Below are 25,527 nucleotides of genomic sequence, written 5' to 3'. Positions count from 1 at the left end.
AATGAAGAATTTGTCTGGCACCAAAATGGTGTTAAGCATAAAATATTGCCTCTGTGAAGCAAAATAAGTCTGTCTGGATCAATACCATTCAAATTAATCAAGAATCCAATTGTTTTGAGTGCCAAAAGAAAAGCTTCTTTAATTTACAAAGTTTTAGGAAGCAGTGTTCTCCCTTCTCTGCCACAGAAGAAAGTTGCTCCCACCTTCCTTCCCCATTTACTTCCCATCCAGCTGTGTGTCCATGAGCTCTGTGTTCATGCAATGCTCATGCATGGATGTTCATAACAGAACACAATAGCTGAAGAGCTGCAGAGAAGACAAGCCTTCTCTGTGGCCCCAGTGCAGCACTCAAGGGTGTGTTTTCTTCAAGTTTTAAGGGATTAAAAACTACAGAGGAGAAGCTGTAGAACACAAGATAGCAGACAATCTCAACATCTGGAGAAATCTTGTCTGCAGAGCTGCTGCCCCATGACAAGCCTACTAACTGGAGCAATCAGCCCCTCCCTGCTTGTGCAACGGGCTGGGGGCTTCATGGCTTTACAAATTTTGGCAGCTAGACCTCCTTCTCTTACCTATTCCTGCAGCGTATCACTGCTTACAGTCCAACACACCAGTGGCATGAACGAGCAAAGCCTTTGCCACTTCTGTAGCCACTCTTGGGCTGTGGCTTCTGGCCTGTGTACAAAATTATTAGGCACAGAAGCTAAACCATTCAGATCAGACAGCAAACTGTGGGGGTGGTGGATCATCCCTTCCTATGACACAAAACGCAGCTGTTGCACTAAGAACCAGGCTCATAAGGTCAGTCTCACAAAGAAGGTGTGGCTGGATCCGGGGGTTTTCTATAGATATCACACAGGAACAGAGTCAAGTGACTGGAAGGACCTCTCAGTCTCTTGCTGGTGAGAAATCAGTACTTGCATTGATCCATATTTATTATCCACAGTCCAAAGTGCAAGTAATAACCATTCTTTGGCCAAATTACCAGTCCTGAAGATTTCTACCAAGTGGGTTTTGAAGACTGTAATTGGGGTCTGGAAATGGCACTCAAAACTAGAAAAGCCAAAGTCATCTGTTCCTCTGTTTTAATCAAACTCCCTGACAATGGGAGTAAATTGTGCTGGATAGCCACTGCTGCAGACCATGGCTGTCCAAGTCCAACAGCACAGACATTCTCTCCCATTCTGCTATCCTCTTGGTCTCAAGGCAGTATTCCCAGAGCTAGTGGAACTCAAAATTCCATGGAAACTGGAAAACACCAATTTGCAGATTTTAATTACTTCAGGAGTCTGTAGCCACATACAAATGAACAAAAAAATCATATCAGGGCTCAGAACTATGGCATTCACTTTCTAATAACTACAGCTGCTCACAAAAAGTGAACTATTCTTTCCTGTTGAAAACAATGTTCATTCAAAACTGAAAAGAAATGTAATTATTCTGCAGACCTGGATCACCTTTTCCCCAGCCCAGGAGACAATGTAAGAACAAACAGCTCTAACTAAGCCAATAGCACATTGATTGAAGTGCTCAGCTTGTCTACGCAAGCTCCATGTTCACGTTGTTCCTTCAGCGCAGAGACTTGACCAAGGTCTCTGATGCCTTCACTGCCAGGGAAGCTGTGTGCTGGGGCCACGCTTTAAATAGCTCAGAAAGTTCTTGTGTTTATGTCACTATGGAATAAAATCTTTTACTGTGTTTCCACTGGAAAATAAAAAGACTTTGAAAGAATGGACCTGCAATTTTCTGGACAGCCCTATAAATAACCAGAGTGTATGAATCACAACTAAGAAACAAAAAAAGTGTGTTATTTCCTAGTTAAAAAATACTTCAGTCTGCTTGGTATCGTTAGGTCACATTAAATATGAAGGGACTTTTGTTAAGTGTCAATTAGAGATACGTGTACCCTGAAGGATTTATTTCACGATGTTTTCTCAGCAGGATGCAACATTGGGCTCCTCACTCACATCAGTTCCAGTTTGCCCTAACAGTAGTTAAAACCTAGAGCTCCTTGTTAGGCAAATAGATTCCATAAGAGGCCAAAATTAAGTATAAAAAGCACTGAGATCAGGGTTTGAAATCAATGTGGATGAAGATAAAGCCATGATCAAGCCCATAGTGCCCATCAGCTTCACTGATGTAGTATTGAATCTCTCCTTGTCAGTTCAGATGTTACCCCCAGATCTGCAGCACTAGACGAGGTGGTCACAGTTTGGCAAGAAAAGGGACTAAATTGATACAGCTTTCACAGACCAACCAACTGCAGAGCCAGAAGGGAACACTGCAAACATGCAGCTTATATTCTTTGCTGCTGAACTTGACCTGCAACTCCTGTTTGTGCAAAAGCACAGCATTTCAAAAGACATCAAGTTCTGATGTAAGGACTTCCAGGATGGAGGTTTCTCCCTTTATTAAGCTGGAATGGGTCATGCAGAGTTTAACTATTGCCTCTCACCTCCCTGAGAGCTCTGCCAAATCTGGCTGGGGACTGGCGCATCTACATTTTGGCACAGAGCACAGAGAACACCTGAACAGGTGCAACTGGCTTGCTTTTGCTTCCTTCTACTCACAGCAGTGTTGTGAGGCCACAATTTGCCTTTGTAGAAGTGAAATCTCCTATGTGATGAACACGTGCAAAATAAAAGATGAACCTTAGGGAGTTTAACTGACTAGATGACTTTATTCCTTCCCATCTCCCACCCTCAACTGGTAAGTCAGTCCAACACAGTTGGGAGGAGAACCTGACATAGTTGCCTGAAATCCAGCATTGCAGGAAACTACTTAGTTTAAAGACTTCCTATTTATCAGCAGCTCCTCATTTCCCAGCCATAATAGGCATTTATAATCTCTTGGCCAGAACGTTTTCCACTGAATTCTGAAGCAAGATTTACTACAAATGGGTAATAAAAAAAACCAGGCTATCACACTCTGGCTCAGAAATGTGCTAATATTAACAAAGGCTTTTTCCAAAGAAAGATAGTTGCAAAGCACAAAAAGTTAGCTACTTTCTCCTTAATTATCATCTGTAGCATCTCAGTAGGCAATTTAGATGTGGCTGTCATATTTCAAATTGAAGACTAGCCCACCCATTGCATGCAGACGAGGTGTAGGTTTTAAAGGGTGCTCAATGGGAATGTCTTTATTCAAATGAGGTGCTTAGAGAGTGAATGAAAAGCTCCCATAAAATACAATTTCCTTCAGAGACACGGATTACTTCAAGAGACAGTTTTATTAGCACATTGGAAAGATACTAACAAGTGATTTAAAATAAGTGGAAAACAACATTTGTTTTGCTCACTGCTGGGATACAAAAAATGTTCATAGACATAGTCCTCCATTGGGCTCTCATACTAGCATCACCAGGTAATCCAATTCCATCCCACTAATAACTGTGGCTCAATTCTCCTAATACTGAGGCACATACCTTAACCATTGGCTTAGGTGAGACTGTTTAAAATTGAATCACACAATCCTCTGGGCCAATGTTTTCCAAGCAGCTTGCAGAATGAATGCCACAAGAAAAGGCAAGATAAACTCCAAATGCACTGCCATGCAGCATTTAACCTGAGGACACCCTGTGCATGTAGGCTGGGCTAATGCATCTCCAAAAGCTAAAGGCAAAGGAATTTTAGTTCAGGATCTGCCACGAGACTTAACAGACAGCACATTTATGTGGTTGGATTGAAGTACTCCTCTCTCCTCATTGCATTGCAGCCCTCCTGGTGCTCACCTTGCCCAGCATCACCCTACAGCCAGGGCCTGAGCAAGCCTTGGGCAGGACAAGGATTCACAGAAGTCAGCTAAGCACAAAGCAGCAGGTGATGATATTAGCAGATAACGTCTCTGGCTGGCAGCCTGTGCCTGTCTGTGCTGCACAACATCACAGAGAGTGCTGCTTCTGCTATGCAAAGTTTCATTTAAATCGGGAGCTGAAGAAGGCCAAACATTTCAGTGCAACTCTGCCAGTTACAAGAGAAACATTAACTTTGTGACATGAACGATTATGTAGCTAAAATCTTCAGCACAGACTCAGTAAGTCAAGCCTGACAACTTAGCTGGCAACTAAAAGAAACTTGCTTTTAGGAGAATTAGTTAAAAATCACCTTAAAATGATGAATACCAGCAACAAATAAGTGCACAGCAGGTGTAATGTTCAACCACTTACTATCAGAGTAGACCCCAATGAACAGCAATGTTGTTGGGATCAGAAGCAAATAACAAAAATAAACAAATAAGACCTTGATCAGGACCCTTCCTACAGAAAAAAATTAACCGCTTCAGGGTACTCGGATGAGTGACAAATCCAATCTGAAATGGAAATGGACTTCAAGAGTGGCAAATAATTCCAAGATGCTGATTGTTTTTGCCCTGCTCAAAGAATCATTACTTGGGTGAGGATCAAGCTGATGAATATCCTGATGTGTGCCAAATTTGCAACAGATATTGTACCAAGCACAGATCCTACTGCTGAGAAAAAACCTGTTAATGTGGGACCAGAGTTTTTCCATATTTGTACCTGTAAAACTTGTGTTATTGAAATACATGTACAGCTATCCAAAAGAAAGGCTTTGCCTCCCCACAGTCCTGTCCTGCACAGGTACATACTGCACAGGCTCTCCTCTGAAGGGATTACTCCTCCCAGCCATGCATAAGCACCATTTCACCAGATTATTCACCGGAGAAGACCATCAGAGTAATTTACTTGTCTGCACTTTGTCCCTTCTCCCTTTTCAAAGGGCAAATGAATCCAGGTCCATGATTAAACTGGAACTACACGAGAAATAAGAAGCTACCACATTGTGCAGGGGAGTTCTTCGGGGTTTCTTTTTATGCTCCAGAAGTTCCTGCTGCCAGTTACATCAGTATAATGATGCAGGGGTCAAACACAACTATCAGTTTACCATAACTTGAAACTAACTCATTCTTTCTTGACTTTTTTTAATTGTATCCTTCAGAACTCCCAGTCTGCTGGAACAAATGATTTCTTTTGAATTCATTTATACTGCTTGCTGGAGACTTTTCCAACTGGAAAGTAGGTTGGGGTTGAGAAAGGTCTTAGCAGCTCCCCTGGTCTGCAGGATCACCTGAAGCTATCTCCTGTGAAGTGTGATGCTTCAGGACTGGCCTAGGGCTACATGAATCACTGGTCTTGGCGTGCTTTAATCACACATCTCCAGACCCCATTAGCACTGGTTTTGCTCTCCTGCATCCTCCCTTTATCTAAGGTGATGGGTCCCATAAGAACATGCTCACAAGTGCAATGTCCCACTCCTGTTCCAGTCTGGCAGACTCCCTCCTTGTTCTGATCTTGCTTTAATGGGAACAATTTCAGACTCCTTCAATCTCATTTCCAAAGCATCCTCTTGCTTTGCCAAGCTGTCCCTTTGAGCCTTACAATTTTGTTTACTTGCTTGACACTTAGTCATCAACTAGCCAAGGTCTAGTACATCAACTTCTAGAAGAAAACAAAACCTCAAACTCACAGCACCTGGAATGAAAGCATCTGGTAACAGGCTGCATGGCTTTCTTCATTTCAAGTTGTTCTGGAAGGCATATCTCTTATGAAGCAGAGCACAGGTACTTGACTGCTTCAGTGTCACAGCTGACAGCCACAACAGCACCACAGTGTCAGATGCTCCGCAGCATCTCTCCTTCCACCTACACCTCCCCCAGCTGTCAGCCAATAATCACAACGCTGAAGGCATTTGAAAGGAAAATGCTGTGGGAATGTGGACTTAATCAGCCCTAGATGCAAGACAAAAGGTGGGAAATTCATCCCACCTACATTAAACCCATGCCAGCAGATGAACTTCAAGATCACCGTCTTAATGAGGGAGCCTGAACTTACAATGTGTTTGCTTTTTCCAAAGATATCAGCTGCTCTAATAGTAGACATTACCTCTCCCAACTAATGTCACTCTTGGTTTTAGAGCATCCCCTGTCCATTCTGTTGAAGGAGCATCAGAGAAAAGTGGAAAGAGTGAATTCATGAGGAAGTCAAGGAAATATTTAGATAAAACAGTATAATGACACCAAGATCCACAGGTAGCACTGGGCCAGATTTTCTAGGCACACATCTGCTATCCCACATATTCTGCACATCTTTAAATGCTTTTTGCAAAGTTCCAAACTGCACAAAAATTGAGCATTTTTATGCTTCTTCAAAAACTCCAGCTGGCTTAGTGTCATCTCCTTCTCACCTGTATTCATACCACATGGCCAGCCGTCTCACTGTCCATGCCACACACCCTACCTGCACATGCTGAGCACACTGGGAGCCACACAGACAGTTCAAGGGCCAGCTACACCCTCAATCAGATCCTTTCTGCAAATAAATGATGCTTTACATCATCTTTCCAATGTGCTAAAGTGTTACAATTACACAGCAATTATTTCCAGGTTTCTAATAATCAAGACTGGAGGAAATTGCAGATCCAGCCACTTCCTTCTAGAAAGAATGACTGAGGTGCCTGGTAAAATACCAGGACATATTCTCTGGCTACTTCTCTCCATTTTATTAACTTTTAACATGAAGTACTACTTTATAATCATGCAAATTAAAAGCACTTTACTGTAGGGTGTATTCTGTAATGAATGCTGGAGAAATGACCTATTTGGAAGTGAATCACATTACAAATTCACATAACTCAATTTTCAGCATCTCTCTCATGCATACTAAGCAGAAAGGAAAGAAAGTGCAGACAAGTTCAAGACAAAAAATAAACATCTGTAATACCAGGAAATGTGTCTCTTTGGAGTAATGAATGCATGTCAAGGAAGAACAACAGTTCAAAGAATCAAATTCAGTTTCCATTGTTTGGAAGTTGCTATATTTTAAACATGTTAAAGAAGTAAATGTTATTACATCTGGTCTGTGCATAGCAATCATAAGCAAAACAGCATGTGATTTCCCAAGGAAGCAAAATAATATTAGAGCCACAGTGTACTAGGCTTGAGATTGGATTAGGCAATCTTTTCTTAATCATCTCGATTCCTTAAAGAAATCACTTATACAGAAGTGAAAGGTTTCTAGAGTGGACTTGACATCTTTAAAATGTGGATGTTCTTTTGAAGCAGGATCCTAAATGGTATAAACACATTTTAAAAAAGTATAGATATCTAACCTCCTTACAGCTTTCAGATGTACTAAAACAACATAACATCTGTTTTCCCAAGTCACTAGGCTCCAAGATTTAAAGTATTCCGGTACCAAGAGAGGTGGACAGGCAATTAGTACCATTTTCAAAAGCATTTCAAAATAACACTTCAAACTTGGTTTGTCTTTTGCTTCCCTTTCCCCATAGAGTAGCTCTTCAGGATACTTGTTACTCCAATGGAATCCTCCCACATTTCCAGCTCAGTCACTGGCTACACCACCATTAATGAACACTTTATCTGCATTTTTTTCTTGGGATGATGTGGCTTTTGTTCTTTTTCATTGCCTGCTATTTTCTACTCTCTGAATTGTCCTGGCCTTTAAAGGGGTCTGCATGCCCACAGCTGCTCTCCTCTTTATTGGGCTCCTGCTCCCCAGCAGTTCCCACAGCCTCATCTACACCAGGACCGTCTGAATTCATTCCTCCAGCACACCCAGAGCCTAAACAACATTGTGAGGACAATTCAGGAGCCCCAGATTGGTGCTTAATCAAAAAGTGCAATAAATGATGGGAAACCCCACTGAGAATGGGCATTGCAAGAGCCCCCGAATGCCTCTGCCTCCCTGCAAACGACCCACCACAAACCAAACCGGGTTACCTGAAGGGGTAGGCAAAGTCTATGTCAATGTTGAGGTCACTCTCTGACTTGTTTGCACAGTCCACACTGAGGCGAAGTCCTCCAGAGTACCCACCGCATGTTGCAAATGCAAAGATTGCAAAAAGCTGTCAAAAACAAACAACATTTTCATTTTACTTCATTTTGGCACCCACCACAAGCAGATCCATGCAGCAGCTCTCACTGCAGCACCAGCCCCCTTGGGTCAGGTTGTCCATCACTCTCTGCAGCCAAAACATTGCCATACATTATTCCTGCTCCCTTCCCAAAAGCAAATACAAAGAACCACAAAAGGTGAAGCTTTGTTCCCACATAGGCAGAAACATCACCATTTGTCTGTGGCAGGTACCTCAGCCCTCTTGTCCTGTCCTGAACAACTTTTGGGATTCACAACTCAAACAGCTATTTAAATCATCCCCCTGACAGGCAAGCTTGGATAAGGGTGAATATGAAGTGAGCATAATGAGTCAGTCTTAACCCAAAGAAAACACTGGCAGAAGTATTTGTAAGGAGCAAATAGAAGTAGCACAGTAGACCAAGACACTTCATGTGGCTGCCATCCCATTGTATGGCAAACCCCAGAATTGTGCTGCCCCTCCTCCATTTCATGTATGACTTGGGGAAAAAAAGCACAATAATTTAAAACTTATATTTCCTAAGTTATTGCCATAACCCAAGATAGATACAGAGGCACAGGAAACTGACAGCAAAACAGGAAACAAATACTGAGATTTAGGATAAGCTCAAGCAAACAAGACAGGGACAAAGAGCTTGGGTAGCTCTGATATAAATCCCTATCACATCTTAATCTTCCAGGAGCAGGTGATAGTGTGCAGGCCAGAGACACATCAGCACTTATATTTATAACAGGGTTCAAACAGAAGAATTGGAAGCAGGCATAGGTGTCTTAACACATCATTGAGGTAGTCTTCCTTGCAAGACCCTGAGTAGAGATGGGGACAGTTCATGCAGTTGTAATTTAAAGGACAGACTGGATTTTCTTGATTGTAGCACTATAGTACTGAAGTAACTCCATCAACTTCAACAGAATTACTCTGAGACCTACAGTGGGGCAGATAATGAGAAATGACAAGTAAATGCCTGATCTCAGTCACAATTAAATAAGCTAGGAGTCAGCAACCCCGAGGAAAAGCAGCGTGTACATCTGGAAAAGAAAACGTGGTCCTGGATGCTGAAAAATTGCACAGTAAGCAGATATAGTGGCAAAAACAAAGGACTAAATGATTCTGTAAAAGCCATACAGCAATACAATAAATAGGAAAAAATAGACCCATCCTTGCTGCACAAGGATCTGCAAAGCACGCTGTTAATCGTGGTTCTCCCAGTTCACAGCATGAACTTCTCCTGCCTCTGCATTTTTGCTTCCCTCTCCCCACCACCCCCCTCCCCCCAAGTTTTACCACTTTATGTTGTCACTGGAGTGCCTGGTGCAATAAGCCAAGATTTACTCGTTGGGTTTTGTGCACTCTGTAATTCTGTGGCACTTGCAGGAATGCTGTAAACACCGCTGTATTTTATTATAGCAGGGTTTGCGTAAATGGCAGTTATAAACCCCATAATGGGAGCTTTATGGGCCAGATTCAATAAAACCTCCATCTGCAAGATAATTTTATTGAATCTGGCTTCTCTGAAATTGAAAAGTTTATGGAGAAAGGGAAAGTGTTTCCCTATGTTCCTATTTACTCTCTGCCTATAAATCCACACTCAGCACTGGTCCCACCTGTGGTGTGCATGCGCATCACCTTCTCCCTTCCTGCTAGATAAATCAGCCCAGCACAGTTACCTCTGGCTATCACATAGCTGCTGCCTTGCAAAGCTTAGCTCACCTTTCCTGGAAAAGGGGAAGCTGAGAGAAACATGGTGTCCTTGAGGCAATGAATTTTTGCTACCATGGCTGTTCTGGGCTGCTCCTGCCTGCTGGCACAGGAGCAGGGCAAAGCCCAGCCATCCCCTTGGCACCACAATGGGTACTGCCTGGCAACTGTGATGCAATCGGGAAGTCAATGCCTTCACACCCTCCTGGATCCTTGCAGGAAAACGGGAAATGCCTGTTCCCAGCCTGGATCAATGGGCCAGGGTCAGTGTGGGAAAACACCCCAAGGAATTATCCCACTCGTCTGATGTGCAATTGAAGCAGTTGCCAACTCAATGAGGCCATAGACTGAAAGGAGGGGGAGGAAGGGACACAGACCAGAGCAATGCACATGCCCTGTGTCCAGTCCAGCCCACCTGGAAGATCACTCTTCTTCCACATGGTTACAGACACATGTCTAACAAGCCAGCACACCTCTGAAGCTCGCAATGCCTTTCTGTATGGTGGTTAACACTCCATTCCCTGCTCCTGTTATGGCATATTCCCTCTATGACCTTGCAGCCTTGCTCTCAGTTACTGATATAGTTTTGTAAGGAAGACTGGTAAATCCCATAGTGCACCTTAACCAACAGAAATTATATCTATTGTATTACTATGCAATAATCAATAGCCTTCATTGTCAATCAGATCAGCATATCTTAAAGATCAGTTGTCTCCTTAGCACTTTGAGAAAAGATAGCAATATAATTTCCAGCAGAACCTGTGCTCCTCACACCAGCTCAGGGCAGAAAAAGGTTAATCAGCTGCCTTACAGGATCAACAATAATAGGTCCTCTAATTCAGCATTCAAGAGCTGTTATTTATCCAGACTCAAGACTCAAAAATGGTTCCCATGTTTCCCAGCCATGGTGGCTGTGAGCTTGTGATGTGTGATGGTCTGGAGGAGCTGAAGTCCCAGCTGTGTATCAGACAGTTGGCAGCACCTCAGTGTGTGACCCCAGACATCACTCTTCTTGCTGTAGAAAGGAAAGACGTGGTGGTTTCCCATTGCTTTTCCATGTTTGGGTCTCCACCCACTCCCCTCAATGCCCGCTGAGCACAGGCTTGCTGTGCACACCAGGAGAAGGCAGAATGGTCCTGACAAGGTGAGTTAAAAGGCTTATATAGAGCATGTTACAGCTAAAGCATCCTGCTAGGAAGTTAACACTGTAATTTAAAATTGACAAAACTCTCACATAAGCCACTTGCTTTTCCCAGGGTCACACCTGCCCTGTGCAGCATCCTTTACAGCTGGCTGGCAGATGAGATGGAGCCACTCTGGGAATGCACCTCAAATCCATCCCAGTGCAAAGGAGAGATCCCCACTCTGCCTTGAGGGCTCTCTGGTGACTCCTCCAGGACTTCTTAAAAGAAACTGTGTTGGTCACACCTAGAGCTGTGGTGGCCAAAGACAGGCTGCAAGGGATACGTAGCTATTTATGTTGTTTGGCCTTCACTGCTTTTACCTGAGGCTGAGGGAGGAAAATGGTAATAAACCTACTGGATGCTTTCCTGGAGAGGTACCCCCGGCCTCCATTCTTGCCACACCACTTGAAAGCTGAGGGGAACTCCCGACACTGCTGAAGAGCAACTTGAAATATCTGAAAAGCCTATTCTTTTCCTAGTAATTTTACACATCCAAATTGTTTTCCAAAGACTATTTTCCTGGCATCATTTCTGGATGCAAGATTTCCCTTTCTGTAGATCACTATAATAAAGAGACTGCGAAACATTTGCCAAATGTTATACTCCTTGACATTTTCTGCTGCTCACTGTGGCCAACGCTGAGAGTGTGGAGGGAGCGTGCTGCTCTGAAGGCCCCCTGAGATGTCCCCCCTGCAGCTCATCCACTGAGTGTCTTGTTAAACTGATATGATTTATTTATAGACCAGAACCAGGAACTGAACGTTATTATTAAGGCTGTAAAGGGAAGGTTTGAAGGCACTAAATGACTGTACGGGAAAACATTTACTGCAGAGCTGATGGCCCAAAATATGTCACCAGTGAAGGATTAGGAAGCACTCTCTCTCCTCCAGGTCTCTGCCTGTTTCTTTTTATAAAATCTGGCATTTTTCCTGCATGGATTTGAGCTGCAGACTTCCTGGAATCACTTCTCCTACATACAAGCTTTTGTGCACTGGAGATTATCAGATTATTGACTTTGGGATCCCTAATTATATCAACTTGACTGGTTGATGAATTGGAGGTAGATGACATCGCAGCCAACGCAGTGCTGGGCGGGTAGGTGATGACTAGCAGGAGTCATTTTCCTCCAACAGCTACATGGGGAGAAGGCTGAAATATATTCTGCTCTTGCTGAGAAATAAGCCCTAAAGCAATTGTTCACTAATCGCTGGGATTTAGCATGCCCACTTACAAATAAACAGCAGCACTGCAAAGAATGAGTCTGTGCCTGCCCACACCTGATCTGCAAGGAGGGGAAAGTCCAGGGATGAGGGGACATCTTGGAGTTTGGGGCTTGAAAAACCACATATGCCTCATCTTGGGGACATTGTACATCTGCCCAAGCATCAGTGCCTCAGTTTTAGGATCACTCAAGTGACCGTCCTGCACCATGAGGCACTTTCTGTCTATGGGCACCTCCAGGATGTGGTGGCAGCTGGGAAAAGGCTTTTGGGTTCATTATAGTGGAGCTGGAGACATACAGCCTGTCCAGATCTCACACAACACACCTCATAGCTTTCACTTGGCCATCAGACATTGTGTTTCCAGCATCTGTTGAAAGAGGAATGGAAATGCAGCTACAGTTGTGCTGATGGAAAGTCCTTGCACCACAACTTTTTATGGCTTCACGCTGAGTAAAGCAAATGAGGCCCTTATACATGCCATGTGCTGAGAATGGCTAGTGCTAGAAAACACCACATCCTCCAGCCTCTGAGGGCAGTGGCATTCACGTAGTACAAGCTGCTGTGCACCCAGCCACTGCCATCCACCTTCAGGAGAGCAACTCGCTCCCAGAACAACCTGCTTGGCTGGGCTCTTCACTGGGGCATTGACAGCAGCAAACTTCCATCTGGCATTTTAGGGCACCTCACAGAGAGCAGCCCTCAATACCACCAGCTGAATGGAGAGACCTGACCCCCAGAGCAGGCAGGAAGTTTGCAGTACCCTCTGCTATAGCACAGTGTTTCATTTACTGCTCTGTATATTTAAAATGGAAAAAAACCCCTGTATTTGATTCTTAATGGAAAGATTTATGGAGATGAAATTGGGGTATTTTTGGTGAGTAAAGATCATGTTATAATAACTTGGTTCCACAGTACTTTAATCCCAAGGAGACAATTTTGTCTCTCTTTCTTTGAAGAAAACCTTTATCTTTTTTATTCATCTTTCATTGATTATTCTAAAAATCCCATTTAGCTCCAGCACATAATGGTATGGTAGTCTTTTCTCATTATATTTTAATAGAATAAAACCCAACTGTATATGAGAGGATTAGATAGCCATTCGTTGAGGTAAAGATCATTGTTCCTCCAGATGGCCAGACAGAATCTGTGTAATGCCTTTCCTATTTATTAAGTTCAAAATGTAATGCAAGCTTGATGAGATGTGTTTCATCCAGTATTTAATGGGTCAGACATAAAGTTGAATGCTAATGCTAAGGTTGGCAGCATGCATAGAAGAGTTAACAAGCAGAAAATAAAGACACATTTAGAACATCTCTTCTTGGACCTGGTGAAATGAAAAGTTGTCAGAGGACGAAGCTACTTACACAAGTGGGGCAGAGATGCTAAGCTCTTCCAGTCCCTCTAACCATTTGTCAAAGGCTTGAGATAATTGAAGACACTTAGGAGGATCTGAGGTTTTTGCTTTGGTTTGGGTTTTTTTTACGTACTGTATAAACTGCTTTCTGCACAAGGACATTGATAGATTGGCAAAGAGTTTTCCATCAAACAAAACACACTGGCACTTGCTGCAGACAGATTTTGGCGTACCTAGGGTAATTACTGAGCATACACTGCTTCATTTGGGATGTATCAGAGTGGCAGTTTTGCTGCATTTACAACCTGCAGGCCCTTTTTTCCTCTGCATTCTCCACAACTCTGCATTTGTACCCTCTTCTTTTAAGGAGGTGGGAACACAAGTTGGACAGATTTGTTTAGATTTGTACATATGATCCCTGAATAACTCATGTTATGACACATATCACTTCAACAGAGACATGCACTCCTTTTTGGGTCTGAAAACTTTTCCAATCCTAGACTGCTCTTAAAAAAAGACAACCATGGTGGTCTCTACCAGGATCCACATTGCAACAGTGCCCAGAACATTGCGAGTGCCAGCCCAGGAGAGCAGCCACCACGGGCTGGATCTCCTTCCTCCTGCCCATGCCAGCCATCACCTGCGTGCCTGTATCATCTCATGAGCTGCTTTGGCATCAATCACCTGTCACCATCACATGCAAAAAGCATGGAAAGCCACAGTCAGGTAAAGGAGAGGCTTTTTAACAAGTCATGTTCATTTTTATTTTGTTAACAAGTAAGATTCAGTAACCCAGCAAACATTCAGGTTCATGCATCAATGTAATTCTTTTCCTGTTCTCTCCTGAAAATGCAGGTATTATGCAGGCATTACAGGCTGATTAGATGGGATTTATTGTGTAACAAGTGTAAACATTTAATTATAAAGAAGGTTGGATGGTTGCTCATTTCCTTGCTCACTTAGTGGGTTTAAAAGCATCTGGGTTTAAAATGGTCCACGATCTAACATAAATGCATACAGAGCGTGATCCAAGTTGTTACTAAGTAGGATTTACTCCCTTTAATAAACACAGGGATTTATCTTATGGCTGAGTGACATCCACCCATGGGAAGCACTCTGAGAAGGAAAGTACCCCTCAACTTTGTGCTGCTAAACCCCTGATGGCTGATACAGCCTCAGGGGCTCAGTGATGACCAAGACTATGTCATACCTCCTCTACTGCACCACTGAGTGGCAGGAGACCACAAACACAGCTTGCAAAAGCAGTATTGTACACAATACACACATCATCTACCTCAAGCTGGGGCTAGGACAAGGCACCTCTCCCAGTCAGGGAGCCCATCTCCAGGTCTCCCAGCATCATCACCAGGCACTGCCAAGCAGGTCAAAGCCCCTGGCAGCGCTGTCTGACAACTGTTGTAACTGCTTCCATATCTAATTGTAGTCTTTGTTCTTTCCATTAGCTTCAGCTCCCTTTTCCCAGCACTACCTGGCAGACCTGAGCTCTAGTGGAGCACTTTCCTGCTTTGATGACAGATGCACACAGGAGAAATAAGAGGTGGGATTACTCCTCTGACCAGAAAGTGCTCCAACACCTCAGCTGTCATAGCGTGGCACAGCACGGGGTCTGCAACAAAACCCTCCCTGGGCCAGCACTGACTGAAGATGATTACTACAGGAAAGGCTCCTGTCCTTCAATCACGCTGTATTATTTATGACCTAATGATTGCCCATTGACTGTCAGGGATTATATGTTTCTCTAAGATGTTTCTGGGTGAATGAAAGGGCATTAACCTCATTATTATCACGTTCATGCTCATCAGAGACCATTAGTAGCTTCCTCTCGGCTCTCTGTGCTGCTGTGCAGCTATTTGGTGTCATCTGCTGCCTCTCCACTCGCCTGCTGTGCATGGCTGCCTTCAGCTCTGCCTCCTTTCTTCAGCAGATTTAAGGAAATGGGTGAAAATTATTTAGCTTGAGAAGGAATCCAGAAAACCTTTGGGAATCATTTTCCCAAAGCTTTTTCCCATCAGGATTTGAGAGTGCTTTCAAACTGGTAAGTGATGAGGTCTCCAATCCTCCTCACACACCCAGCAGCACTTGTTAAGACATTGTCTGCCCATTTTTTAACCTTTTTTTCAAGCCCTGCAACACTCACACAAGCATAGAATTATACAACCATTTTGGCTGGAAAAGACCTTTAAGATCATTGAGTACAAACCCTCCCCTCACACTGCCAAGCCCATCACTAATCCATGGCCCTCAGCAGCTCAGCTACATGGCTTTGCAACAGCTCCAGGCATGGAGATACCTCCCTGGGCAGCCTGGGCCAGTGTTGTAACAACCCTCTCAGTGTAAAAGCTCTTCCTAATCTCCAATCTAAACCTCCCCTGGTGAAACATGAGCCCATATCTCCTTGTCCTATCAGTCATTACTTGGTAGAAGAGACTGACCCTCACCTTGCTACAACCTCCTGACTTGCAGTTGTAGAGAGTGATCATGTAGAGGGTTCCCAGGACTACTGGGGATCAAATATCTGCTTTGGAGAAGCATGGCTGGTTTTCTCAGCAGTATTTCTGCAAAGCTCTCCAGAGACCACCCATCCCTGCCCACTGAGGCACATTTGGGGTGTCTTTCATTAATCTGACCATTGCAAACGTCCCTTGCTCCAGCCCTACCGTGGCACCTGTTACAATGGAAGATGGCTCAAGCTCTCCATACCACAGCTCTGTCTGGCATGCTGTGTAGGAGGAACCCAAAGCAGGACCCATCAGGTCACCTCAAACCAGTTTTGGATGGCAAATTCCACTGGAGCTGTCTCTGGCCTCAGCACCCACCTCTGTGCGAAAGGCTGGAAGAATCTGCTCCTGGCAAACTCCCGGCCCACATAGTATAAATCATTTCTTTTCTAATAATTAAAATGATGGCTTATAAATGCACTTTTGCTTTGCTGAGCTCTGGGAATTCACAGGGAACATTTTGAGCAAGAAACATTTTCAACATTAAAACCTCCCTTTCCTCTTCTTTTCCGCCACTCCTCCCGCGCTCTGTCCCCAGACATGACATTGCTCTCCTTCCCCACACTAAGTGACAAAAAGCAACATCTAAACATAAACATTTTTAAAGATATGTAAGTAACAGTGTCCTTACATTGAAAATTTTTAAAAATATTCCTTGTCTTACTAGCTCTTGACACATTTCAGCTGGACAGCTTCAGTTGTCCTGTTTCCTCTACATCCTCCCCCTTACTGTGCTCCTCCACACCTCCTGCCTATCTCTTTCCTTCACATCCACTGAAATCTGCAGCCATACCTGCTTCTAAACACAAAAGACAACAAAAAAACTCTCATCCAAAACCTTGCCTGAATGTTCTGTATTTTCCTTTGTGGCCCAAAAGAATTAATTCTGAAATAACCAGCCGTCCTTCCCTGTCTCATAACTGTTAGCAGCTGCTGCACATCTTCTGTGCCACTTCCCAATGTACTTCAAATCCTCCCAGAGAAATGCAGGCACTTGTACAAAACCAATAATGCATCAATATGTTTTTGGCTGTTGCACTCTTTATAACTGCACTGCTGGAGATGATTATCTAGCTTTATTTTTTTAATCTGTAGATTCAGGCCTGTGGAATAAAACCAGGGCCAATAAAATAAGGAAGCAAAGAAAACACAAGCAGAATGAAAAAAAGCAATTGAACATGCTGTAAATTCAGAGTCAGGTGAAAGCTAATTATGGCCATGCTCACTAAAAAGATGAGGGCAGAGTGAGGGAGATAGATTTATTAATTATTTGTGTTATGGTAGCACTTAGAAGCCCCAGTCCTTTATCTGGGACTAGCTGTGCTATACATGGCAAACACTCAAATGTATCTTTGGGTAATTGCACACAGTTTTAAGGAAAATGTACAAATGCTCTTTCTTTCACCTTCAGCAGTTCCTGGTTTGTTAATGTTGCTGAAGGAGTCAGTTCACCAGGAGTCTCATTCTGACAGCACATGGGATGGTCCAGTGGGTCAAAAAGGAAACAATTTAGCACGAGGGCACCCTCCATGCATAGCTATATTGGGCACCCCAGGAAACCCCAAAAAGTGGGCATAAGATCCATTCATCTACCAGCATCCCCATCCCCGGGCATGGGGGATGCCCTGTGTTGCCAACAGGGACGTTTCATCCTCATTGACTCTGTGCAAGTTTGATTGCTTTTCTAATTAAGAAACATTTTATGGTAATCTACCAAGCCCCTTAGACTAAATCACTCACTTCATCTGTTGTTAGTGCCCATATGTTTACAGCTTTCCAGCCTGCTGCAGCATATTTGCTTTGCCACGGCACTGGGGAAGTTTGGTGACGGATGAGTGGCTGTGCAGCCATTCAGGTGCTGCAGAGCCCTTCCTTTCCTTTCCCTTTCCCTTTCCCTTTCCTTTCCTTTCCTTTCCTTTCCTTTCCTTTCCTTTCCTTTCCTTTCCTTTCCTTTCCTTTCCTTTCCTTTCCTTTCCTTTCCTTTCCTTTCCTTTCCCTTCCCTTCCACCCAGCCAGCCTGTGCACAGCACAGCCAGCCAACCAGCCCCAGCACCCAGCTGCCTGGAGAGGAGAGGCACAGCACTGCAGATACAACACCCCATGCTGATCACCTGGATCTTCCCCTGTCTCTACAGAACAGCTCACTATCCTTTCTTTCCTGTTTTGGGGTATTTTTCCTTCCAAAATAAGATGTTGTACATGACAGGAGAGGAGAGCTGAAGAGTTTCACAGCATCATCATTTCTCCAGCCTCAGAACTCACCAAGCAGTTTCAATGCAGGGTCACAGGCTCTGAGCAGCCCTTCGGGCAAAGGGCAGTGATCACATTTGCAGTCTAAGGACAGGCAGAGTCAGACTCTCCATCTGCACTGGACACTGAGTTACATAAAAACTGAGCTGCCCCTGAGCCCCAGAAGAAGTGTGTGTCCCCAGTCCCAACCTCTCCTGCAGCCCAGACACACCAAGGGGCTCCTTCCAACTTCTCCAGGGCTGGTGCCATGCCATCCAGGCCCTGGCAAGGGGCTAAATCTTTCCTCTGAGTCCACATAGGCTCTCTAGTAATCCTGCATGCTGCATACAGATAAACATATCCTTCCATCAGACTGCCCATGCTGGCTCTAGATGAAGGAGCTGGGATGTGTTGAATGGACATGGCTCTTGCCTGTCTCCAGTCCAGGCATCCCACAGTGGTACTTGCACAGGCATGGGGCCCCCAGTTCTGCTCAGATCAGCTGGGCTGAGGCCCCAACCCATCACACACAAACATGTTGTATTTATGAGGATGTACCATACTACTATTTGAAATAACTTGTCCTGAGCTTGCTTTGGCCAGGAAAGGCCAAACTCTATGTCTGGTTGCCATCTGCCATCCTATGTACAGGGAAATATTCCCTGAAAAAAAAATTGGTGACATAATTGCACAGAATCTCCTAATCAAGAGTGACATGAAGAATAAAATACCACCTGCCATCACCAGCAGTGACAGGCAGCTGCTATCCAACAGCAGCACACATACCTTTCCCCCCTGTAGAGTGTCTATTGATCTGAACAGGATTAACAGAAGTGAGTTAAGTACTTATTAAGTCTTCCAAGGATTTGGCTAAAAAAAAGGAGTATCTGGTATTCAGGAGGGGCCAGATAGTTAAGAAATCAATTCTTGAAGAATTTAAGGAAATTGTGTAGGAACTGTTCAAGCTCCTAGAGGGACAATGAAGGAGACAGGTCTTAAAAGGAAAAGAAGCTCCCCAGGATCTAGGCACCCCTAGGAAAATGCTTGAAATTCTCTTCAAGCTCTGATGCAGGTCTCCTGTCTCCTCCAAGTTTGTTTCAGTTGTATCCTGTAGACACAGCACGTAGGGCTGAAGGAATCATTTCTACTTAGCTGCAAGCTCCTCTGCCAAGGGAAGTGATGGACTTAACTCCATTATTCCCTTTGTGCCTTACATTCCCTTAGCTGCTGGTGACCTGCTCTCAGGGATAGGAGAGCTCTCCTTGCCTGCAGTCAAACCAGCAATCTCCTGTCACTTTTCCTGTTTCAAATCCATTAAGATGCTCAACTGGCTTCCTTAATAAACCACAGCCCAGCTTGCAGGTAGTCTGGCACCCCTGCTATGGTAAGTCATGTGGCACAAAAGTCCCAGGCCTTTAGTTTTGCAGAGTAGGAAGCAGAAATCATGCTCCCCTGATTCCTTCCTTCCAGGATGCATTCTTTGAACCATTGTCCTTCTGCTCACCTGGAGAAACTGCACTGAGCCAGAACAGGCACAGCAAGTTAGGAATGCTGTCCTCAGGCAAGCAGGACTGTGCTTAGAAACTACAGCGCTCAGATACCCACACCCTCCACACCTGAGGAGTCAAACAACTGTGAAAGAGACAGTTGTTATGTACTATGTTCTCTAACACTGTGGTACATAACACATTTTATGTATCATGTTCTCTAACACTGTGGAAAGCACACACACTTATGCAGCTGGTCCTTATGAAACAGCAAGCAAGCAAAGAGCCACTGAACCAAGTGCCTGCTACCCACATGTTGAGGAACTGAGTGTGTGGGCTCTCCTGTGCCCAGCTCACTGCCCGTGGGATGCTGTGTGCCAGCACCAGCTCCTGCCCAGCCAGGGCTTGGTCAGGCACGGCACAGAGCCCAGCAGAGCTCAGGACTCTGCTGAGGAGGAGCATACCCCAAATTATCCCAATCAGCTGCTCTTCAGGCAACTATTCTGTTTTGAAAAAAATCCCAGGACCAAATAAACTGGTCCAAATGACTAAGCAGTTATTGGCAATCTGAAATTTCTCTCTGGGAGAGTTTAGCTTAGGCTGACAACATCCCGATCTTCTCCAGTTACAGTCTTCTAATGTCTAATTACAGTACACTTCATATACCTACTAGCATAGCCTGGTATCATGAGAGCAGGCAGATTATTCTGGGTCTAACATGTTGATTATCCAAGCAGGTATATACTCAAGCACATCTCCACAGCAGCTCCAGCTTGTGCTACAGCTGGAGTTTTTAAAGACTTCTGAAATGCCAAAGTGATCGGCTCCCATGGATATGAAAGAATCAAAGTGCCAATAAATTAATCACTATAATGCTGTAAATTCAAGTGTTTATTATGTAGTCTGAAAGTATTATGGCTATATATCTTGTTTTCCTCAGCTGTATTATTACAGTCACTGCCTTGTAGTGCCTGGAAAGCACACCAGAAGCTATGATGGGGAGAGATAAATAACTGCACCTCGCTGCTATTTACAGGTAACAAAGAGAGCTCCAAGTTAGCTGAGAGGAATGAGGCTGCTGAGCTGTGCAAAGCAGAGGCAGGGAGCAGAAAGTCAGAGCAACAGTCTATTGACATGTATTAATGATGCTACATTCTGAAAAGCAAGCTATTTCCTTAATTACTTTCAAAGATTTTCTTTCTTTCATTAATTCATGTTGACAAGGAGCATGCTGCTGCCAACCTGCCATACTAAGGCAATATGCAGTCAGATATTCAAACTTCAGCCTGACCAATATTAGACAGTTCTTAGTGATTTTTGTTTTATATCCAATACTGCTGCATTATTTTAGAGGCATCTTTGATTTCAAGTGCCAGAAGGATCACAAGAAATCAGAATTCTTTTTTCCTCTCATCCTTGCTCTCCACATCTCTGCTGTAAAATGAAGTGCAAAACTAGTTTTGGAAGCAGACATCCCCCTCTGCTAAGCAAAATACAAACCAAAAACATTTCAATGTATCTAAAAACCATGGAACAGTTGGGCTCAGCATGAGAGTACAAAGAAACCAAACCTAAAAACAATTTTGTGGGCTTCATGATTCCTGCAAAGCCCCACTTCTCCCCTAAACAGTACAGTCACACAAATAAATAGAGATGCATATAACTTACCGGAGCAAATATCACCATACACATTTACAAAACGATTTATAATCCAACTTGTGTCTCCTGAAATAAAGCAAGGTTTGTCTCATACTAAAAATAAAGGCTCCCAAAAGCTTCTCACAGGAGAGAGAGAGAGAGAGAGAGAGAGAGAGGGAGGGAGAGAGGGAGGGAGCCAGCGAGCATCAGCTCCTTGCTTCGCTTTTTATGAAGCAAATAAGGAGAGCAAGAAAATCAATGCCGAGAGAAAGTGAGATGATATACCAATCAGGCAGCAGCCTCAGCCTTATTTGCAGAGGGATGGCAAAATGCTCATATTATTAGACAACGACTACACACAGCCTAAGTAAAGCAGGCAAAGACTTTCCCCTTGGTAAGAGGCTGATTGTGGTACCAGCACACAGACCGGGAGACAGACGCAGCCCCTTCGTCTCCGCTGCTCATTGCCTTAGTCCTTGTGTCTGCTCCATAAGAACAAAACAGTTCAGGATTCTGGGCTGAAGTTGTACTAAGCTTAAATATCTTCCAAAGCTCTGATGCTCTCAGCCTGTCATCGGAGCAGTGCTTCTTCACAGCTGAGTTTAGGGGCTTTGAGGACTCTGTTAGATTTTGAAATGCCTTTCACTGCACCTCAGAAAGCTGCTCTGAAGCAACAGCAATGAGCCCATCCAGAAAGGGGAAAACACCTCTCAGGTCTCCCATACTTCACTGTGCACTGAGTTCCTCCTGTGATCCAAAGAACCAGACCTCCAAAGCATCTCCCTGGAACTCGAGATTTTGCCCCTTTTTGTGTATCAGAGAAACTCTGTGGGAAACCCAAGGGTTCCCTTGCACCAAAAGGGAAAATGTCTGTGCTGTGAATCCACCCAGATAAAACACTTGCTGTGCTCCTACGTGTGTTGAAAGAGGAGAAAGCAGCAGGTAAGCTCATTGCCTCTGACATACAGGCTTGTGAGCAGGTCATATCAGTGGCCAGTGCACACCACTTCTTAGCCAAGATGCAACGTTTGCTTCCCCCCAGCAGCTGTACAAAGGCACAAACCTCCACCCTGTCACTGCAAACCTCACAAGAGGGGTTTCAGGCTAGTCCCCTGTCCCAACTCTGCATTCAGCATATTAAGAGCACAAAAGGGATCCACAGATCCCTCTCTGCAAAGCACTTGGCTGCACACTTACACCAGGCAATGCTGGGTGAGGGGCTGGTGGTGACGGAGGCTCACAGGGTAACTAACACTGTGAATCATGCTCTCTGATGGTTAGTTATCAGCCCTGGCTTTAGCATTGTTTTGCCCTCTTTTCTACACACTGCATAAAATATTTGCAAATACGTGTGACTGGATGGATGAGACACAAGGTGAAGTTTCCTTTTTGTCTGGAGACAGAAGTTATGTGCTGGCATGCAGAAACACCCGCTGAGTGACAACAGGTCTCTAGGCAGCAAAATTGGAGCACAATTGCTCTTCCCCACTGGCTTGGGATTTGCATTGTACAAGAAGAGCTGGAATTCACAGGGAAAATCCTGAAAACAAAACCAAGGGGACTGAGTTTATCTGATAATTCAATCTGTGTTTGTGCTGGCACTTCTAGTGCAATGCAGGCACAGAGGAGACTCCACCAGCCCTGCATGAGCACTGGACCTCCAGGCCCCTTCCCCACGAGCAGCAGCTGCATTGCCAGGCAGATGTCAGGGCTGATGATGTGGCCCAGCATTTCCAACAGCTACAGTCTGATGATGCTCACAGCATCATGGTGCTGAGAGAGTTCTCCAGGCTGAAGCACTGCTCTGTTTCTCACTGCATTTTAACAGACATGAAAGCCTTTGCCAGCTACCAGCCTGAGCCCCTGCCACAAAGATTAAACAACTCTGAGCCTCTGGCATGCAGAGCTGGGCAGCCTTTTCCTCCTGCTGTGCTGTGAGCAGCCCTTTGATGCTCACCCACACTAGAACTGCACTCTGCAGCCACACTCACACACACAGGCTGCAGTCCTGTCTTGATATTTGCCAGGTTAGCGCTGGCCAACACACCTTTCTGCTCTAGGACGGGGCTCACACATCTCACCCCTTCTTCCTTACCATCTCCAGAAAAAGGCAGAGCAGCCCAGACAAGGCTTGGGGGAAGTTTTGTAGAAATAACACAAAGCCAAAGAGGAACATGAACCAAAAGCCAGCAATGAGTAAAGGTGACCAAGGACTACACAAAACTTACCACTCACTGCATCAGCACAAAGGACAATGTGGGCTCTCTCACACCCCTGGGAGAGTTCTTCTCCAGCCTGTGAGTGCCTGAGTTGCTCCCACACATTGGAGAAGGATGGCAGGAGGATGCTTAGACTTCCTGAGCTTCCCAGCTGATCCATCTCATTGCTCCTGGCCTTTCTCATTGCATTCAGCTCTCCAGCTGGCACTGAAACTCACTGTATCTCATGGTGATCAGCTTCTTGTTGCAAGGTGTGACAGTAAGTGAAATGCAAACACCTCTCATCTTCATTTTCCAGCGAGAAAATTTTATTTTCCCTTCCCACAGCTAACAACTGCTGTTACTTAAACTCATTAAAGTCTTCTGAAAACTTTGAAAAACATCCATTAAAATAGTTTTGCAGAGGCATCCCTGGGAGCTGCTGTGTCTCAGCCCTCTAAAGTATGTGCCCACTCTAGCACCTGTATGGGATGTGGGGATGCAGGATGCAGTTTTAGCCAGAGCATGGTGGGTTTCAGCTGTTCATCACCTGTCCTGTCTCACAGCTCTTTCAAACAATGCTGCAAACTCCATGGCACAAGGAGATCAAAGCCTGCTTTTTTTTGGAACTAACGATACCCTAATGGAACTAATGCTGTGGATCAGGTCTGACACTACTGGAAACAGATGTGTTGGTGTTAGCTGATAAGACAAAATGCTTGTTGGGCTGTGGCAGACCCTGCAGCACTGTAGGCTGGGGCTTCCTTCAGCTTCATCAGATGTCAAAATGTACCTGAAGTACTGATGGGGCACTCAGCATCACCAAGCACAAAAGCAGTGCTGGCAGTGCTGTTCTGCCACATCTCTCTCTGTGCTGTATCAGAGCTTTCCACTTTTGATTTTTAAGTTGGAAGTTTCAAAGCAAACCAAAATCTTTCTTGGATTTAACTCCTTCAGATGCCACTGAAAAGCTGTACACATCCAACAGATTTCTGCCAGCTTTGCTACATCACTCAGGATCTGAAGAGATTTAATCCCCACCTGTACAAGGTTCATGGCCAGTGCAGCTCAAAGGGATGCAGCAACATCAGTAATGGTGAGAGCTGCAGCCTGGGGAGAGGATTGTCAGCCCCTGCCCCAGGCTGCCCAGGGAGGTGGTGGTGTCACCATCCATGGAGAAATTGCAAAGCCATGGAGCTGAGGGGCATGGTTTAGTGGTGGATTTGGCAGTATGAGGTTAGTGGTGGGACTTGATGATCTTAAGGGTCTCTTCCAACTGAAATGATTCTTTGATTCTCCTCGTGGGGTAGAGCATTAGTCACAGGAGGCCCCTACACAAGGATAGCATGAGACAGGGCAGCTCTTCTGCCTCCCCATTACTCTGCCATTTCTTCCCACATCCCCATCCCACTCAAGTGCACCTCAAGCCCACATAGTAGGAGCCCAAAAGCATCAGTTACACGAGTCTCTCATTACTGTGTTGGTTTATTCTCGGTATATTTGCTGATGTTACCCTGGGAGCTCTGTTCAGGCTTGCATGGGTCTGTGCAGATTTACAGGTGCCTGTAACATCCCACACTGCATGGGGGAGATGAAGTTTTATTGATTGTGCCATGTAGTACCTGGGCTGAAGATTTTTCAGCATCATGATCCTCAGCTCTGCCCAAGGACACATCACACCCACACTCACCCTGGCCAGGCAAAGGCGGGCAGCACCACCCTGGGCCCCTGGGACCACTCTACTCCATCTATGCCCACTCCACAGTTGAGAGAGCAAATTGATAACATCAGAGCCTCCAGCCCACATGTGCTATGGAGAAAACAAGGCAGCAGTGGCTATGTGAACAGGCTGGAACCTGGCAGAGGGGCTGTAGCCCCAGCCAGGGAATGGAGAATCAGCCTACCTGGAGTTCCTGCTGCAAACAACCCACCAGCCCAGGAAATATTATGACAGGCTGCCTGCTTGCCAAGAGAGATCTTCACATTTCCCTCTCAATCTTTATTTAAATTTAGGAAGACTGAAAATTAACCAAGTCTGAGATATATAACTGGAAACCATTTGTTTCTCTGGTGGAAATGGAACGTTT

At 44.7% G+C, this 25,527-nt stretch overlaps 1 protein-coding gene across 1 annotated transcript in view; it reads right to left on the bottom strand.

Annotated features, from left to right (window-relative positions):
- Window positions 1–25,527, bottom strand: part of SYNPR (synaptoporin) — a 101,112-nt gene that overhangs the window by 20,882 nt on the left and 54,703 nt on the right. Inside the window, exon 3 of the mRNA XM_062008385.1 lies at window positions 7,756–7,880. Within this exon, the coding sequence (XP_061864369.1) occupies window positions 7,756–7,880 (125 nt within the window). The remainder of the gene's footprint in view (window positions 1–7,755; window positions 7,881–25,527) is intronic.

Source organism: Colius striatus, chromosome 15 (genome assembly GCF_028858725.1).
Source record: "Colius striatus isolate bColStr4 chromosome 15, bColStr4.1.hap1, whole genome shotgun sequence".
Taxonomy (NCBI): domain Eukaryota; kingdom Metazoa; phylum Chordata; class Aves; order Coliiformes; family Coliidae; genus Colius; species Colius striatus.
The sequence above is the reverse complement of the archived record's forward strand: the minus strand, read 5'-3'. Positions and strand labels throughout refer to the sequence as shown.